The sequence below is a fragment of the Spermophilus citellus genome (genome assembly GCF_964194105.1).
Source record: "Spermophilus citellus genome assembly, chromosome: 1".
NCBI classification, from domain to species: Eukaryota; Metazoa; Chordata; class Mammalia; order Rodentia; family Sciuridae; genus Spermophilus; species Spermophilus citellus.
Window position 1 is genome coordinate 86,483,819 of NC_138182.1, and position 21,103 is coordinate 86,504,921.

The window sequence follows — 21,103 nt, forward strand, 5'->3', positions numbered from 1 at the left end:
TTTGTTTAGTAAAAGAAACATTTGTCTGAAGTTCAAGGATTTCAAAATTGTACTGTTTTCTTTTTTCAAGTAAAATGAAACATAAAATGTTTGCTTAAAACAGAATGCATAATATGACCCTATTTATTTTTAAAAATTTTGAATATCTATTTTTCTATACAAAGAGACATGTGAAATAATATACTCCTAATGCTAATGACAGTATTTCTTAGTAGTGGAATTTTGGGTTAGTCTTTACTCTTACAAAAGACATGGAATTTTAATTAGTTGTACTCACCAATAGCTTTGGTATAATGTCTTGCTCCAAGAAGTAGTTCTGGGGCTCGGTACCAGAATGTTACAACCACTGGATCCAAATCTGCTAAAGGCTTCAGAGGTGAATTAAATAATCGGGCAAAGCCCATATCAGCTGTAAAAAAGAAAACAAACAAACAAACAAAAAGTTAAATAAATCGATTTTTACAAGTCTGATTAGTTTAATTTGCCACCATTATTTAGTAAGATATGGAAAATTTGTTAAAATCTAGTAGGGAGGGTGACCATAAAACATCTTACTCTTTTTAGAAGTCTAAACATAACACAAGTTTGAGATATTCTTTCTTTTCAAACTACTGTCACCCAGCTTTTCAATTGGGATAAAGACAAGCTCTGCTGCCAGAGGTCAAGAGAGACTCTATTTCTCTGGGCAACTTTTCATCTACCGCGTCACCACTAGGGTCAGGATTGCTGAGATGCATTTCCATTCTTTGTACTGGTCTCATGCATTGTTAGAGTAAGGCTTTCCATTATTTGCATTAACAAGCCTGTTCACTGGTGTAGTTAATCAGAAGTTGACTATGAAGTACTTTAACACCACTACTCTCCTCCCATTTTATTCAGGTTAATTTCATTAACTTAATTTTAGAGATCAAAGAATTTTTTCAAGCTGAAAGACCTTTAAAAGGTCATGTTATTTCATCATCTCCTTTTTCAAAGAGGAAACTGATGTTCAAGAAATCATAAACTCAAACCTCAGACTGATACTGACCTCAGATATAGTTCTTGGCACTTAACAATTTAACATATAACATAGCTGTTCAGGTATGGCTCTTTGTCCTGCTAAACTATAATCTTCTTTAAGGCAAAAACTGTGTCTTTTTCATTTCTTTATTCCTAATAGTGTCACATACAGTGTCAATTCACATAGCTTTTGCCTAACACAATCTTAATGACTACTATTCACACCTCCTATTCAAATATTTTAAGATTCATCCACTAGCGGATAATTTTACTTCTATTCTCCTAGTAAAGATTTTTAATGAAGTAGGCACTCCTTTAATTAACTTAATTATGGAGGGGGAAATAATTTAAAAATTTGGAAAAGAAGTAAAACCATGAGTCATATTACTAAATCCTGGTTTATAAAAGAATTAACAGCTCCTAAATGTGAATGCATTAGGATGTAGTGTCACCTGAACTTGCCAAAATCTTATGCATTACATAGAAGTATAATTCCAAACTAGATTATTTTATGGTATTATATAATGTTTTCCCAAATCATACAGTAACACATTTGTAACCACTCTTTGGCTGGGTCTTCTCTATTTTGCTTGCTTACTTGAACTTGCATTTGAATTTGATGCCACCAAATTGAATTGGACAGATTCCTTTAAAAGCACATTTGATGACTTAAGCATTTGATAACACAGGATGAATAATACTGACAGAGCCTAATTCTCAAATTCCAATGGTGTGGAGTACACTGAAGAGCACTAAATATTCTCACAACTAACAATTTGCAAAGTTTACATTATAAAAGAGTATTTCAAGTGTCTAATTAAAAATGGAAAGTGAGATTTTGGGGGGATTTATAAGGGAGGATAGGGGAAAATGGTTACGAACACCCAAGTTCTTCTGTGTTGTTAAAGTGGTGCAAATCAAGTTATAAACTCTAATTTATATTAAACGTTGCTACAAGAACTATTAACTTTATTATATGCTCTCACAATCCTACAGCCTTTAAATTAATTAAAGTAACTGAATTACTTTCTTCTACCCACACACGAAACAAACTAAATGTAAATAATAAACACAACTTAGAAATGACAATAAAAAATAACCAGTTAAGAAAAGAAGACTGAGCTATAAGAAAACATGTTAAGATCAAAACACCTATTAATTTTTTCCCATCAGGTAAAGGACTACCAGACAGTCTTGTCAGAACATAAGGTTCTGCACCTATTGGGCCTCATGGTTTTCCCTAAAGTTTGTAACTCCTAATCTAGATGAGGTCAACAGAGGCAATATGTTCTCATCTAATTTGGCTCAGGTAAATATGACGAATGGTAGAATTAACATTCTGTATGCCCTTGTGGTTCAAGGTGAGGGTGGCCTCTAACAGGGATAGAAGCCACTCACCTCCATAGGCTATGTTTAATGAAGGCAAAGGTTTCTAGGAAACTTGCACAGCTTGTTTTATAATTAGAACATTCCAGTCTCAAAAGATTGTCTGACACCTTTCAAGAGTGAGAAACATTTTTCACTTTTATGTATACTCTTTAGAAATGGTTTGGATCATATGGAACTACATGAATATATGCATATTATTACAGCAAAAAAATTAGAAGTGATATGCTGCCTGCAAAAGTTTTAAAAGAGTGCTACACTGTGACTTATCAAAGATATAACATACCAATTTTTACTCTTCCTCGCTCAGGACCTTCACCCATAACTAAAATATTAGCAGGTTTCTGTGGAAACAAAATAGTGTTTTTTTTCAGTAGACAGTAGTGTTTTTTTTTTAAATAGACAATATGCCCATCAATATAACATAAATCCACCTTTCAAAAAAACCTCATTTACTTCAAAATTAAAACCAAATATAGGAAGTCACCAAAGAAACTATACATGTATAAATGCAAAATAGTATGCAGGATTTCACGAAGGCCCAAATGTAGTGGTGCTTTTCTCCTTGGAGAACTAAGTCTTTTCGTGGTTCCCTTATTAGCCTAAGCTTTTTCACTACTGTGGAGAAACTTACAATGCTGATGTTCCTTCTTACTCTTTCTATTATATAAAATGTTGTGTGGCTTTAAGGAGAAAAGAATCTGCAAAGATCATTTAATACAAAGTAGCAAATTAATTACAGGCTGTGAGTCACCTGATATCCTTTTTTTGGAAAAAGCAAGATATGCATCTATGTTTAAATAAATGCAGAGAAATTTAGTATGTAAAGGCTACCCCCTCTTCCAGGAGGAAGAGCAGGAGACAGAAGAATGAAGGGTGAGGGAGAAAGGGAAAAGGCATTTGAATTTCCTCCCCCAAAATTCACCCCACTAACTATTTGATCTGACTTTAATTCTAGTATTGTGCTAAATACAAATAAAACTAGATTAGAATGCCTCTTCACATAATTAAGAATTTTAATGAAAACTGTTCAGAGTAGTAACCATTTCACAGGCTTCCCCAACATTATTTAGCAATAACCCCTATGCTATTACTTGTAATCTATATATACTTTTTTACCAATTACTAAAGATCTAATTTACTTTTATAACTAGAAGAGATAATGCTGAAATGGCAGAGTACAGATTTTTCTTTAACTGTTAAAACTTTTATTTAATGATATTTGGAAAATTTTTGCAAGATTAAGAAAAACAGAAAATTACATACAGACAAAATATAGAACTAAGTTTAAAAAGTTCCTAAAAATAAAAATTAGAACAAAAGCTATCAAAGTGACAGAGGCATGGATGAACTATTTGAAAATTTTCTTTGAATGTTTTCATTATGTTTATTTTTATTTTTATTAATTAAAATATTATTTTAATTCTAATTGGTCCCTCTCCACCTCTGAATAAGATTTATACCTTGCAATGGGATTCAAGGCAATTGCAAACAAGTTCTCAGCAACTCCAGCCCTATACCTTTCACAAATGTCATTTTTATACCATGACCCAAAGGACCTTTTCTTTGTTCTACTTAAAATTTGGTGCACCCCCTTAATGACAGAACAAATAAAAATATTTTGAATATAAACTGTTCAACTATAAAGTCACATATAGTTTTATAAAACATTGAAGTCTCTTTTAAAATATCTCTCTTTTGTCCTATCACAAATTACACATCTTTCATAAAGTACAAGTTAATTAACTGGTGATTAATTTTTCTAGCACTTCTATGATCAAATTTTTTAAGCATTTCAGTGTTTGATCCTGAAAGATTATCTCCATATATGACAACCCACTTGATTCTAATGTATGAAATATGATATGTCAAGAGCTTTGTAATGTTGTGAACAACCAATAAAAAAAAAAAATCTCACTTTCTCTCTCTCTTTTTTTTTTTTTTTCCCAAAACTCATCTTATTTATTCAGCAGCAGAGACTAGATATGAGAAGCCCTTGGATGGCTCCTATTGGTCAGGTTAGCACTAGAAAAAGGGGAAGAATCCTCTGACTTTTCACTTCAGATTCCTTTCACTCTAAATTTACTGGACTGAATAAGTTCGCACTGTTAAAGAATCAACAGATTCTTTGTCAAGGTCCAGATTAGTATTGGGCTTTAGGGACAAAGCTCCAGTTAATAAATTAAAAATTTCTTTGCTAAGCAACTCACAGCATAAGCTAAAGCAGGTCTTAAGGCAAAAAGCCACCTAACCAGCATTTCAGATTTCTCCCAATCCTACCTCTGCTTTTAAGTGAGCTCTGATTCAGTTTGAACATGCTATAGGCATAAATCAAGGAGAATAGTCTTCTCAAGCTTTGTTTTAATGATACTATAAACAATGGGTCCCTCCTCAGGTTATTTCCCATGAACAAGCCATTATAGTCTGATTTAATAGAGAAATCTAAGCATTATTTTCTTTTTTTTATCAAAGTAACACATGGAAATATCCAGAGAAAAATGCAGGAAAAGCCCAAATGATCATGACTACTCTGATCAGTGTTTCTGTGTTATTGATTAGTAAATATTGAGCAAGGCTTCAAAAGATTTGATACTGTTTCAGCACTAATATACTGAAACAATATTTTCCAAGAAAACTAATTTCTTTATATAAATTTCTTTCCTTTTCTCTCCTTATGTACCAGTAGCAGAATTTGGTAGCAGTTTTAAGATCTAGAACCAAAACTTCCAAGTGCAATGAAGCAATTAGTCATAACCATTATTATTATTTGGTAAATAATATCTGATCTTCTACATGCTATCAAACATAACCACCTTGAGAGACCCTACACAACTTTGCTGATAACATTCTGATGAAGAATATACTTCATTAAATTATATTTATTACCACAGAGATCAGAAGTCCAATATGACTTAAAAGCATTATAACATCATGGCAACATCTTCAAGTATAGCTATGCTATGTACAGAAATGATTACAAAACATGTGTTACTGTCTGCTGAACAATGATATAAATTAATGATATACTATTGTCTGAAGCGATGGTGTCTTAATTTCTCCCAGGAAGAAAAACAACTCTGTTTATAATGAAAAGAATATGGCCTTATTTTATAGTCTGATAGCTTTTCTTCTTCTATTTGTTGGTGTACTCCCCCCAAATCATTGATATTTCCTAAAATAGATGTTTGTATTGCAGAAACAACATTCCTATATGGGCATTTTGTGTGCTCCAAATTTTATTTCGCTGAGAGAAAGTGCACTGATGATTTTGGCAAACTGGATTCATTTTAGAGGTCAATCCTGACAGTACAGAGTTCTACCTGCAAAAAGACAAAGATTGGGCTGATTTATCACAGCTGTATGATAATGGCACAGAGGTAGAGAACAGTGTCAAGTTAACTGGAAGAATTTTATTCTAGGAATAAAATAGGATCTTCATAAGTTTATTAATGGGGCAGAGTAGACTACCAGTTAACAGGAAAAGTTGATTCTTCCTGGATCTGACTGTGAATAAAGAATACTGATTCATGAAAAAAAAAGCACTATATTAGTGCTCTCTGAGGTTTGTTCATAATCAAATCTTCACAAATATTATCCACAACACAATTACATGGCAATCTTTCTAGATACTCCATGATGAGATGAGTTTCAGTTTGGGCTGTGAACCATTTTTGTATAGGCTAAGTTGAGTGTATCCTTTCTGAACTGCTTGCAACCAGATGTGTTTCAGATTTTGGATTTCTTGTGAATTTTGAAATATATGCATAGGATGCATGTACCTTAGTGATTGGCCTAAAAGTTATGATGCAAGATTTCCTTATGTTTTATGTATACATAATCTGAAGGTAATTTTATACAATTTTTAAAGTATTTTATGCATGAATAAAGTTTTTTGTTATGGAAATTCCCATGCATAATATCATGCTGGCACTTAAAAAGCTCTTTATTTTGAAGCATTTCAGATTTAAGATATTCAGATTAAGGATGCTCAACCTGGATTACAATATATATGAAAAGAATCAACTAACTCTGATACATATATATAGGAAGTCCCCTACGAGATTCAAAAGCAGGCAGCAAAGTCTGAAATGGACACATTCTTGGTAATTAAAAAATTATTTTAATGAAATTTTTAAAGAATTAAGTTACAGGGTCTGGGGTTGTGGCTTGGAGGTAGAGTGCTCGCCTAGCATGCACGAGGCACTGGGTTCAATTCTCAGCACCACATAAATATAAAATAAAGACATTGTGTCAAAAAAAAAAAAAGAATTAAGTTACAGATAAAAATCTAGAAATCCAGTGAATGTGGTCTCTTAAGTTTATAAATTTTTATAATAAAGATTTTTTTAACCTTTTCTTTAAGATTGTGATTTTTTTTTTTTTACTTATAATACTAAACTTTAGTAGTATTGCTGACAACCTTTAAGCTAAAGGAGAAATTATCACCTTCCAGGAAAGTTATTTCTTTTCTGCCTTTCACTTAAATTTAAAGGGAATATAGAATTAAAAACCATTTGAATCTGCTTTGCGATAAGACAGCATGAATGTTATTGATAACAGCCAACTTCATCATCTATGGTATGAAGAGTACTACACAATCATTCATATTTTTACAGAATTAAGAGGAACTGTGGAATTAGAGATAAACAGGCACACAGACACTTCCTGCCTGAAAGACATCACAATCTAGACTAAGCGGGTGGAGTAAATTCAGGCTAGGAAGAACTTCAGATCTGACTGAATGGAAAGTAAAGGACAAGGCAGGGTGCCCCAAGGACTCATGAAAGCCCTGCATGCAATGTACGCAACAGCCACAGAGCTGGAGCTGTATCCTCCACAAGAGCACAAAGGGAGTATTTAGAGTGTACCACACACTGACAGTACTACTCAAAAACCACAGGGATGCTGACTAGTTTTGACTTATCTAAGAAGTCCTCTTTCAGGGACAATAAGAATGAGGTTCTTTGTCATCTTCAAAGCAAATCAAGTTCATGAGCATAATACTGCTAATAAAAGATGACATTTTCTTTTAATAACTTCCACATATTTTCATTGTATCCAGTCTACTTTTGTTTTCATCTACTTCTTATTAAACACTGTGAAAATGGCCTTTCAGCAAAATATTTTTCTCTAGAAGTATTTAAATTAACATGATTCAGACTATTAAGTTTAAAAATTCATGGGTTCAGAGTTTTTCAATGTAAAAATTCTTAAACTGTCCATTTTTGGCAACTGAGGCACAGCACACTAGTTAAAGTGCTAAACGATCAAGATGAAAATATAACCTATTTTCACTAATGCAAAAATCATTTACTAAGTGTTGCAGCCTAGCACAGGCAATATTTGCTTATTAACAAGGGAACAAAAGTGTATAGAACAGACACCACATGGCAATTAAATACACTTTTAAATATCCAGGCACAGATATAATGTATTTGTTCCTAATAAAGAATATGCTTGAGTGCGCATACTAATATGTGCATATACATATATATGTATAAATACATGTTCAAATATATATTTTCTAAAAAACAAAACTACATTTGCTCAAGTCTGATTCACTTACTGAATTTTTGTAAAACTGTGAAGTTCTATAATACAGTTTAAACAATCTCTAACAAAAAGTTAAATAAAAACAAAGGGATACACCTTTATACCACAATTTATCATATCTCTAAATTAAGAATTGTAATGCAAAAAAAAATAAGAGAGCTCATGTATAATGGCATAATTTGGCGTGAACATACTTTATATACAGAGTTACGAAAAATTGTGCTGTGAATGGATAATTATGAATGTAATGCATTCCACTATTGTCATGTATGTAAGAAAAAAAGAGTATTACAGTTATAAACAAACAAAAAACCAAAGGGATAACTGTTATTTGAAGACTAGAAAACTGAACAATATTAAGGAGACGAAATAATTCATCTTTTTTCTTTTTTTTTGGTACTGAGGACTGAACGCAGAGGCACTTTTCCACTGAACCATACCCCCAGCCCTGTTTTGTATTTTTATTTACAGATAGGGTCTCACTGAGTTGCTTAGTATCATCTGGCCATTGCTGAGGCTGTCTTTGAACTAGCAATCCTCTTGCCTCAGCCTCTGGAACCCTTGGGATTACAGGCATGCGCCATCTTGCCCAGCAGACCAAACATATCTTAAAGGAGAAGTATTAAGGAGAAGAGATAGAATATCAAAAACCTTTTTGCTTTCAAAATAGGTTGTTTTCTTTCACTATTATAGAGTATGAAAAAAATGAACAGTTTGTATTCAAATGTGATAATCACTGTAATATATAAACAGTATTGTTGACAATTTTAAGTTAAATATTTGGTAGTTATAACATTAAATAGTGAAAACAGTAATACTGTTTTGGGTTGTGTCTCCCCAAGTATTTCTTTCTTGAAAAATCAAATTTTGTGTATAAATTTTACTAACTATATTATATTCCTCTATTAATAGACAGATGGTTATACCACCCTATCCCCCACTTTACATTAATCTTAATGATGCTCCCATTCATATTCTTTGTTAAACTCTACCCCTCCCATCCCCTAAGCCCCTGATACATACTCCAGGTAATTTCCTTTGGATTAAACTCTCCAAAGTAGAATTATCAAATCAAATTAATACTGATTACTGATATAAAACTAGACTGAATTTTAGTTTCTAAGTTTCAAAAGTAATGTATGCTCAAACAACAAAACATGTGAAATGAAAAAAAAAGCACAATGAAAACAAATCATCTTTAAGCTAATAGATGATCACTAAAAACATTTTGGAATCCATCTTTTTTCTCTCTGTATAAAATTAACATTACTGTTTTCAGCCTTTTTCCCTCACTTAGTATTATATTGTGAATATTTTTTTTAATCTGAAAATTATTCTTCTGTTAGGTTCTATATGAAATCATTCTTCAGATACTGATTCACCATAATTTCAGAACTTGTCTCCTACTAAATAATTTAGGTTGTTCCTAGATCCTTAATAAAAGTATAATGCTATGCCAGGCACAGTGGCACATGCCTGTAATCCCAGCAGCTCCAGAGGGTGAGGCAGGAGGATTGTGAGTTCAGAGCCATGCCTCAGTAACTTAACAAGGCCCCACAGTGAGACTGTCTCTAAAATATAAAAAGGGCTGAGGATGTGGCTCAGTGGTTAAGCACTCCTGGGTTCAATCCCTGGTTAAAAAATATATATATAATGCTGGGGATGTGGCTCAAGCGGTAGCGCGCTCGCCTGGCATGTGCGCAGCTCTGGGTTTGATCCTCAGCACCACATACAATTATATTGTGTCCGCCGAAAACTAAAAAAAATAAATATTAAAAAATTCTCTCTCTCTAAAAAAAAAAAAAAAAAACCACACATAATGCCATCTCATTTTTCCCCCTTATGGTTATAATTAACCCCCTAAGAAGTCAAATTGCTGAGTAAAGATTATAAACATTTTTAAAGTTTTTATGATACAAATTAACAGATCTTGTCCTTGAAAGTTTAAAGTTATCAGTTTGGTAAATTCAACATCTTTTATAAACACAATACCATGAAATGTCCTAAAACCAATCTGCAAAACTAAAAGCTACATGCACACCTGCATCTTATATCAGCATCGTAAGACTGCATAATTTTACATGCTTAATTGACATTTAGTAGTAACAAATATTATAACTTGCATACTTTTTTTTTTTGAAACAAGAGATTGAACTCAGGGGAAACCTGACCACTGAGCCACATCCCTTACCCCATTTTGTATTGTATTTAGAGACAGGGTCTCACTGAGAGCTTAGTGCCTCAATTTTGCTGAGGCTAGCTTTGAACTTTCGATCCTCCTGCCTCCGGCCTCCCAAGCCGCTGGGATTATAGGCATGCACTACTGTGCCTGGCACTTGCATACTAATAAGTTATAATTTACTCACTCTAGTTTTTTTTTCTTTTTTTAAAGACTTTGGTTATCAAGCTTAAGTATTCAAAACAAGTCTATTCTAAATAGTAAATTATTTTACCATCTTTCTAACATTTAATTTGTTCTCACTACTAACTTTATATTTCATATTCTAGATAATTGTTTTTATTAGTATTTTTATATTCAGTCTATCATATCTTTAGTTATAGCTGTCAATTCTTAAGAGTTAGAAATTTACTTCTAGCTTTAGTTGTACTAAATATACTATTTTTTCACACACACTTTCTATCACATGATTCACACAGTAAATACAGTTTAATATGTAAGTAACAGTTAAAATTTAACTATAGATATGAAAATTCTTCTCCTTACTGACAAAAAGAATGATGATCTACTATAGTGATAAAGCCATAATGTTTATAGCAGTGCAATTCATAATAGCCAAGTTATGGAACCAGCCCAGATGTCTGTCCATCAGCAGAAGGTAAGTAGATCAAGAAAACATGTATTATGTACACAATGGACTTTCATTCAGCCATAAAGAAGATGGAATTATGGCATCTGTTTGTAATGGATGGAACTGAAGAACATCCCCTAAATGAAATAAGCCAGCATCACTCAAAGGTCAAATGTTTTCTCTCATATGCATACGCTAGAGCAGATGGTGGTAGGGGGGAGATTTCATGAAAATAGAAAGGAAATCAGTGGAGTAGAGGAAAAGGATAGAGGGGAGGGTGGAGTGACAGGAAAAGGGAGGAATCACTAAATTAGGCTATGTACACCTTATAAATATACCACAGTAAATTTCACATAAGTGTATATTTATAAAACACCAATTAAAAAAAAAAGACAACAAATAGAAGGAATACCAGTAGAGGAGAAAAAGGGGAAAAAGAGGAGGGGAAGGAAAGAAGAATTTCTGGGAACTACAATGGAGCAAATTACATTCCATGTATGCATGATTATGTCAAAATTAACCCTACTATTATGTATAACTACAATGCACTAATAAAAGCATTAAATAAAAAAGAATTTCATCTACAACTACGAAAAATTTTTTTAAAAAAGAATGATTTTCTTCATTGTAAAATAACTTCTGGTTAATCATATAACAAGTTCTTATAATTTTGAGTCTCTTCACACAATTTTTAATATTTCCAGCACTTTTTAAAAAACACATATATAATACATGCTGTCATAGGAAAGTTGATTTTTTCCTATATAATTTTCCTATATATAAAATATAAATATAATTAGCTATTCAGACTTAAGTACCTTTTTTGGTATATTTTCTTTCACTGATACATATTTTATTTCTATTATTTTATGTTTGACATTTTTTTACTTAACATTGTAACATTTAAATGTGCCATAAAAATAATTCTAAATGACTACACAATAGTTCATCTTTTCTATGTATCAGACCTTATGTTTAACTATTCTCTAGTTGCTAGATTTTTAGTGTGTCATTACCATTATTCTGTGATGGCCTTTTCTTCACTTTTTATAGTATGCATAGGAGAGTTTACTAAAAGCAATATTGTAAGATCAAAAGGCGTCTTTCAGAGTTCTTGATAATTCTTAACTCTCTAGAAAGGCTATCATTTTTGTCACAATAATTAGGGTTGAGCCTGAAAATAAAGTTAAGGATGCCATCAGCTGCCAGTTGTGTCACCTTAACCTCCATTTCTTCATCTATAAAATACAGATAAAAAGAATAACCTAATATTGCACAAATTAAATATGACTACTACACATGGTAATTATCATGGCACCTGATACATAAAAAGCTCTAAGTATATTATAATCATAATTAAAATGGCCGCTAACACTATAATTGTTTAACAATGATTCACTATGCAGGGATTCTTAAATAAAAACTTCTAGGGTCAAGGTGGGTAGAGGACCCAAGCATGATTAAATACTGCTTCCAGGATAATTTTCTACCCAGCTATAAGATGCCCCTAATAGTTTTTGTTTCCCACCTAGCTTTTAGTCTATGTCTTTTATAGATCAAAACCTTTATTATTTTATATATATATTTAGTTATACTTGGACACAATACCTTTATTTTATTTATTTTTATGTGGTGCTGAGGATCAAATCCAGAGCCCAGCATGTGCTAGGTGTGGGCTGAGCCTCAACCCCAGCCCCCAAAACCTTTATCATTAACAACAGCTTTAAAAAAATTAAATAAATAACAATATAATTTTTAAAATGAAATTTACCTGTAATAATCACATTAGAATTAAATCATTATAAACACTTTGTTGAACAGTTAAGTTTCTCTAAATCTATTACTTACATTTATTATGTAATAGATTTAGAGAAACTTAACTCTTTTTGATTATTTAACAATTAAAATACATATACACACACTCACACACACACACACATATACTATCCAACAAATAAATGAATAGTATAATTGCTTTCATCCCATTTTATTAACCTATCCCCTACCTTCACTATTTATTTCCAAACTAGAACTATTCCAGACTATTGTTAAATAATAGTGGTAACAGAAGGTTAGAATGATAATTGTTGCTGAATTGGAATATGGATGGGACACAGGATATATACTTTTCATACATGGAACTTTCCTTCCTTCTTATTTTATTAAATATTGTAATCAGAAATAATTACTGAATTTTGTCAAAAACTAATTTTGTAAAAACGTTATGTTACAATTATAACTACTGAGATAACCATAGTGTTATTCTCTCAGCACTATTAATAAGGAGAGTTTTGTTAACAGGTTTCCAAACATAGAATTAGTCACACATTCTTAAAATATATTTAACTTACTTAGAGCATTGTATTCTTTTAAATCTTTCTGGATCTTATTTATTAATATTTCATTTATGGTAGATGTAAATGTATCTACAAATAGGTCTAGTGAGCACCTTTTAAGTATGCTTACTACATAGTGGGGTACTATTCAAGATAATAATGTCCCCACTGGGACATTCTCAAAGGAAATCTCTACAGAGATTTATTTTCTATCAATTCTTACTCTTATGATTTAGGTATCATAAGTCCCCCAAAAGCTAATGATGATACAAGGTTTAGAAGAGAAATGATTGGATTATGAGAGCCTTAGCCCAATCGGTAAATTAGTCCCCTGATGGGATCAGTTAATCTGAATGCAGGTAGGATGTGGCTGGAGGAATAGGGTCATTGGGGGTATGCCTTTGGGGTATACATTTTATATCTAGCCAGTGAAGTTTTTCTCTGCTTTTTTATCATGTGAACTGCCTCCCTCCACCACATTCCTCTGGCACGATGCTCAACCTCACCTCAAGCCCCAAGAAATAGCGGCCTATGGACTGAGACCTCTGAAATCATGAGCCTCCAAATAAACTTTTCCTCCTCTACAGTTGTTCTGATTGGATCTTTTAGTAGCAGCAGAGGAAAAAAAAAGGAAAAAACTGACAAAAACACTTAATATGGCATAAAGAAACTCAATCTTGAGTAGATTTAGGGCAGGAGTGACTATAACTGAAACAGTTATGGTACTCTAAAACTCTCCAAATTTAATATACAATTTAATTCAACTTGAAGAAACAAAACTTTCATAATGAATTGAATACCCGCTCCCCCCGCACCAGCTTTCCAGGTTCTTCTGCTTTCAGGTGACATATTATGGGACTTAACCTCCATAACTGTGTGAGCCAGATACTCTAACAAATCCCCAAACATGCATCTTATTGGTTCTCTCTCACTGGAGAACTCTAATTTAAAAATTAATGGCTAATAGGCCAATCTTAAAAATACAATGTTACTTTTAATTTTGTAGAAAACATGTCAAAAGTCCAAGTCTTTAACACTAAGTGTGAACTATTTTAAGACCTGATGTAAGTGCATGAATATCAAACTACAGCAATGAAAGCATTATAAAATTACAAAACAAAAGCATCCTGAAAAACAAACTCTAAGTTAGAAATTAAAGTACTCATATTATGAAGAGTAATGAACTGATTGCTTAAATGTACTATAAAAGTTAAATATGAGAATTGCAAGTTCAGAAGAGCTGGTATGTTTAGAAGATATACAATGCCACCTTATCTGCAATTAAAAAGCAATTTACAAAGAACCTTAAGGTTTTTTTGGATAAAACAAGGGATGTATGTGAACTATGACAGCAATGTTCCAATGATTTTTGAATTGACTTGTAAGAACTGAGTTATTTTAGATAGTACAAGGAAGGAAGCTGGAGGATTTAAAATGTAGTATGAGTGGAAAAAGAAAAGGTTCTGTGCACCATTTTACTTCAATAAATCATAGCAGAGATAAAAGGGTAGTAAAAAGAAGAAATGGAACAGAGTTTGTATATGTCTGCAGATATGAAAAAACATCAGGTAATATCAGAAATAACATTCAGAAAATAACCAGGGGAAGGTGACCAAGGGAAGGGAGGAGAGGGAGGAAAGGAAGAAAAGGAGAGGTACAGGGAAATAAAACTAACCAAATTATACTGTTATGTTACATATGTATACCAATGTGTAACAATGAATCCCACTATTATATAATTAAAATCCTCCCATTAAAAAGGAAGAAAAATTTAAATTGACTTTAGATTGGAAGCTCCAAAACTATGAGTCAAAACAAACCCTTTCTCCTTTATAAGTTAATTATAGTGAAATATAAGTAATGAAATAATAAAATTATAGTAACATGATGCTGATTAATATACCTGTTTAATGTGAGTAGGCCTTGTCCAATTAATTAGGCTCTTAACAACAAATACTGACCATCCACAAACATGAAGGAATTCTACCAGCAATATTTGGACTTGAATTGCAAATCTTTCCTGGGTCTTCATGATGCAACCTACCCTGCAGATTTTGGATTCACCAAGCCTCTATAATGACATAAGCCAATTCCTTAAAATCTCTCTCAACCTCTTGTCTTTCTCCATACACACATCCATACCTCCTATTGGTTGTTTTCTGGAGAACCCTAATACAGATGGTAATGACAGAATTAACGCCAAACTATTTTCAATACTCCAGGAGAAGAGAGTAAAAGGAAAAAAGGGAGACTAGTCAAGAGAAATACTAAACCTAACTTAACAAACACCTTTGTCTTTGTTTATCCCTATTTCATAGCAAACAGATTAAATGTTAACAACTTACAGACATACACATATTCCAAAACTAATAAGTTGGTTTGGATCTATAAATTACCTCACAAAAATATAAATACTACCCATGCTTCCTTTTTAGACTCTTCTAAAAAAAATCCATATAGAACTAGGGATTTGGGGGCTGGGATTGTGGCAAAGCACTCGCCTAGCACGTGCGAGGCCCTGGGTTCGATCCTTAGCACCACATATACATAAATAAAATACAGGTATGTGTCCAACTACACTAAAAAATAAATATTAAAAAAAAAGAACTGGGGGTATGTTCAGTGGTAGAGAGCTTGCCTATCATGTACAAGGCGAGTTTAATCCGCAGCACCACAGAAAAAGAAGAAGCACTTACACATATGCCCTCATTAACACCCTCAGCCCAAAAGGATTCCAGAATTAAGAAATCTCTATTTACCACTAAGGATAACAAATTTTAATTATCGATCTGCTACTATGTCATGATTAATAGTGACAAGATAAATCTTTATTTAACAAATAGAACTATTAATTATAAAACTCAACTATACATATCAAAGAATTTCATAACTTTACCATCTCAAAGCAATATTTCCTCTTCATACTAAACCCAATTTTATTAAACAAAAATTTTAGTAGCATTCTAGGATATTATTAAAATGGTGTTTTGTGTGTGTTTGTGTGTGTGTGTACCCATCAGTGCGCCAATTATCTACCTTAGTATGTAGCTTCTGTGGCATGTCAATACCTCAACCAACTAGCCTAATTTGTACCTTCTGAAATCTACTGAGATTAATTAAAGTCATCATTGCCACAATTTATCCATATCTGACTGAAAATGAGAAGAAAATATAACGAAAGAACTGTTCATTTTATCTGTTCTGATACAGTAAATATTTAATATGCAAATAATAACAAATTTGAGAAAGCAAAGTTAGAAAAATGTTAAAAGACTTCTGAAAATGTTCTTAAAAGTAAATATAAAGCCAGGTGAGATGATGCATGCTTATAATTCCACAACTTGGGAGGCTGAGACAGGAGGATTTCAAGTTTGTGGTCAGCCTCAGCAATTTAGCAAGACCCTAAGCAATTGGCAAGACATTGTCTCAAAATAAAAACTAAAAAAGGCTGGGAACTTAACTCATTGGTAAAACTCCCCTGGGTTCAAATCCTAGTAGCCCCCATAAAAAAAGAGTAAATATGTTATTATCTTAATTAGTATCATAAGTATCTACAGGTGAAAAACTATATAACACAAAATTCCAAAGCTCAGTTACACTAAGGGCTCACATTTTTAAAAACAAGTCTTTTCTTGAGAAACTGGATTCAAACGGTGGTGGGTACTCGAACCTGTCTAGATTAGAGGCAGATAAACGACTCAGTGTTCTCTGTGTATATGAGACACACAGAACGGTTAGATGCTGAGAGCATTAAGAAGTCATGAACAGAAAATACAGGAAATATCACTTCAAGCACAGCAATCAAAGGAATAGATATTACATTACCATTTGCGAAAATAATTTTGGATCAATAAGACAAATTGCAAAGATAACAGAAGAGTAGGAATGGTTGGCCTCACTGAAGAGAAATATTTTGTTACTGATATTATTTTTTTAATATCTACTTTTTAGTTGTAGTTGGACACAATAACTTTATTTTATTTATGTATTTTTATGTGGTGCTGAGGATCGAACCCAGGGACTTGCATGTGCTAGGTGAGTGCTCTATTGCTGAGCCAGAACCCCAGCCCATTGTCATTGATACTGTTTAGAGTTGCCAACATCTGGTGATAATAAAAAGCAATAACATTTAATTTACTTTATTATTATTTAAAAATCATTGATAGGTAATCCTTTGTTGCCTATACTTAGAGTGCACTGATCCCCCAGGTCCTTATATCTTATTTGTTTGTTTTGTAGTACTAGGGATTGATCCCAAAGTCCTATGCAATAGGGAAGTGCTTTACCACTGAGCTACATTCTCAGCTTTTCCTACCTTTTAATATGCCTCTAACAGACTTCTTAAGTGATCTGTTCTGTGCTCCCCTTATGTCAAAGAGAATTGGTTTAAGCTACATTAGTATAAAGAGCTATACCAAAAAAGAGATAAAAGAAATTGAACCTCAAAATTATTTTTACTATTGTTAATTAGTACTGCTATAAGTACTTCAAATATATTATACACTATTAACATAAAAATGTAAATACTGGTTTGAAAAAAATCAGTCTGTTTCTCTAATAAACATACATATTTTTAAGAGAATAAAATTACAAGAAAAAATTATAGAGCCAACTTAGCATAATTGATTCTGTACACAAAAATGCTTTTTAGCTATGGAGTTTACACTTATGAAATGATAAAAAAGTCTGGCAGCCCAAAAGCAAAATGTTTTCCTTAACTTGACTCCACCACTAAAGGCTAAATTTTACTTTCAACTTCAAAAAACACAAAATATTAGTCTTCTGTTCTGTAACTCCATTATTGGTGAGCATTCTAATTCTACTAAAAATGACATTTGCGTAAGAAAAATAGTTCATCCAAAGTCCTACTCTACATATATTATGAGTATGAAAACAAAAGATAAAACAATTATTATTAAATGTACTATAAGGCAATTCCTTTAAGGTAGATGAAGGAAATAGAAATTGTATTACTGTATCAGCTTATCTGAAGGTCAGATGAACTACTGCTACAATAAGTACAGAGCAGATTGAAAAGAACATCATATGCCAGCCCCCCCAAGTCAGTTCTACCTCAAGTCTATGTACAAATATGATTAAAAACAAAACTGTTGTCACTCCTATCGTTGTGTCTCTAATTGCTGAAATAAAGTGCTATTATAAACCTTGCTAGAGTTACTACCTTTACAAAAGCATATGCAATTACACAATAATAAAATTAATCTGAGGTCTAAGTAATTTAAATGTATGAAGATTAAATGAATAATAATATGCTAGATAGTAAAAATACGCATAAACTATTTTGTCACATGAAGTAAAAATTAAAAAGCCAATTTGTGAAGTTTCTAAATTCTTAAAAGTTGAATGAACCTGAACATGGCAAGGTTTCTAATAATATATTTCAATTATGATTAATAAAGGATTATTGATTCCTTGCACAAAAATGTCTTTTAGCTATGGAGTTTACACTTATGGGGTTATATGGGGACTGCTAATATATGGGGTTAAAAAATAAGCTGATCAAATTAATTTTTCTCTTCTAATATGTAATAGTATGCAATAGATTCCAACAATTTTACTTTCACATTATTCATAAAACATTAATTTAGAGAGTATCCTTGGAATCTAATAATGGATGCAGAACAAGTCAATGGCTTTATTTATCGACTTAAAAAGAAATAACAGCTTAGAATAACAAATTTGTCTTCTTTCACCTTGCAATAAACACCAGCTAGTGAATGTCAGAGAAGTAGGATACATTACATAAAAAAGCACAAAGGCAGGCCATGTTTTGGGATTGCTGCACTCATTCCCTCAATAATGTTTGTATGCCTTCTTATAACATTGTTATCTACAGACAAACTAGAAATGCATCCAACTAGAATTGCATCTTTCTAGTATGAACACAACATAGATCAACTTACCAAATCCCTGTGCAACACCCAGTTAGCATGCAGGTAGTGAATTCCATCTAGGATCTGATACAATAGTGACTTCACCATTCCCCGAGGTAACTGAACTGGCTTCTTGTTTGCTTTAGAAGCTCTGTGAAACTTGATTATATGCTGAAAGAAAGAAAAAATATCATTTGAAGCTTGGAAAAGAAAAGAGGGCAAGATAATGTGAATATTCTCATAGGAAAAAAAAGAAACACTCAGGGATTCTGAAAGATACTGAAAGCATTATTTCACATTCTGCTGAATTAAAAAATAACTATAGGGGCTGGGGATGTGGCTCAAGCGGTAGCGCGCTCGCCTGGTATGCGTGCGGCCCGGGTTCGATCCTCAGCACCACATACCAACAAAAATGTTGTGTCCGCCAAGAACTAAAAAATAAATAAATAAATTAATAAATAAATATTAAAAATTCTCTCTCTCTCTCCTCTCTCACTCTCTCTTTAAAAAAAATGCTTTTTAAAAAAAATAACTATAAAATTCCCTAATTACTGAAGCTAAAAGTCTATTTCCCAAGCATACAATAGTGTCTTGGGAAAAAAAAAATGTTAAAAACAGAAAAGTAGAAAATAGTGTGCTTTTATTTTTAAAGTATAATTAAAATTTAATTACTTTTGAAGAATACTTGACCCGTGCTTACATGGTAGGAATTTTCAAGAACACAATCTTTTTCATTTTCTAGGGATTAAATGAAAATGAAAAATAACAGATACTTCTAGTTAGCTGACATAGTAGCTAACTATAATTCACTAAAGCATAATAATATTCAATAAAATACACAATACAAAATGCAAAAACTACACTATAAATAAATTTATCTGCAAAATTTTTTTATTGCTTCATTTTAATTAAAATATTCTTAAATTTCAGGAAAATTTTCAAGCAAGTATGCCTCACACATTATTATAGATATACCTTGTACCATATATTGCAAAAAAGTAGACTCTTGACCAGTATTTAGTGAATATCAAGCATGCTCTTCAAATTAATAAACATAATAAGAGTGAGCTTAACATTATATATTAACATTTTCATTTTCTATTTTCTTATGTTATAGAGAATACAGATGGATAAGGAATAACTAATGATTAATGAGTAAGTTTTACTTTACAAGAAAAAAATATACAGCAGAGAATACATGAGTAGAAAGTGAAGTATTATCAGTCAGAATATATATAGTATGCTTCATCTATAATTTAATAGTAGCATTATACTATTTTAAGTTTATGCTCAGTCTTTTTCTCCAGGTATTTGATAAACAAAATGGAGGCATAGCAACTTAATGATGTAGAACATTTTGTCCCCTATCCTAATGATGTGACAATCACGTCTGTTTTCCTTAAGAAGACCCATTGGCTCTCCACATTTCATTTAAAAAGGTTAAAATGGAGCATGTACAAAAAAAAAAAATTAAAATCCTGCCAGAATAAGAATGCAAGGAACAAATATGTAGGTGAGATAAGATCATTAATTTCATATACATTTCTTCAGCACACACTTTCATTAGAGTATTATAAATGACTTTTCTATTTCAATCAATAGTATAAAGCTACGGGAAACTATGGGTGGGAAAATACTTTTTTACTTTCATTTTCTTTAAATTCCAGGGCTCTACAACAAATATGTGATATATAAAATATGAGATCTCACCAATATCTAAGTTACTTTTTTTTTTTTTTGGTAGTTGTAGATGGACAGGACAGAATGGCTTTCTTTATTTTTATGTGGTGCTAAGGATCAAACCCAGTGCCTCACACATGCTAGGCAAGTGCTCTGCTACTGAGCTATAGCCCCAGCCCTCTAAGTTACTTTTAAAAATAGCCTTTTTATTACAACTGCTTTGCTAACTTCTGTTGCCTTAACCCAGCCTATTCACTTCAACATTTTAATTAAAATTAGAACACAGATAAAGGTATGGGTTTTAGTAAAGTGAATTATCATTAGTTTTTTTATGAAAATGAACATTAAGAATACTTATTTGGCTTTAACAAGTATTAGTTGAAAAAATAAAGCTAAACTCTACACATACCATACATTTATGCTATATAATTCACTGAAGTATAAT

At 32.1% G+C, this 21,103-nt stretch overlaps 1 protein-coding gene across 6 annotated transcripts in view; it reads right to left on the reverse strand.

Moving 5' to 3' along the window:
- CDK8 (cyclin dependent kinase 8) overlaps positions 1-21,103 on the reverse strand; it is a 106,980-nt gene that overhangs the window by 18,895 nt on the left and 66,982 nt on the right. For all 6 annotated transcript variants that reach the window (XM_081307320.1, XM_081307319.1, XM_081307323.1 and 3 more), the window contains 3 exons: positions 19,009-19,149; positions 2,672-2,729; positions 278-409 (listed from right to left, as the gene is read on the reverse strand). In XM_081307320.1, the coding sequence (XP_081163446.1) occupies positions 278-409; positions 2,672-2,729; positions 19,009-19,149 (331 nt within the window). The remainder of the gene's footprint in view (positions 1-277; positions 410-2,671; positions 2,730-19,008; positions 19,150-21,103) is intronic.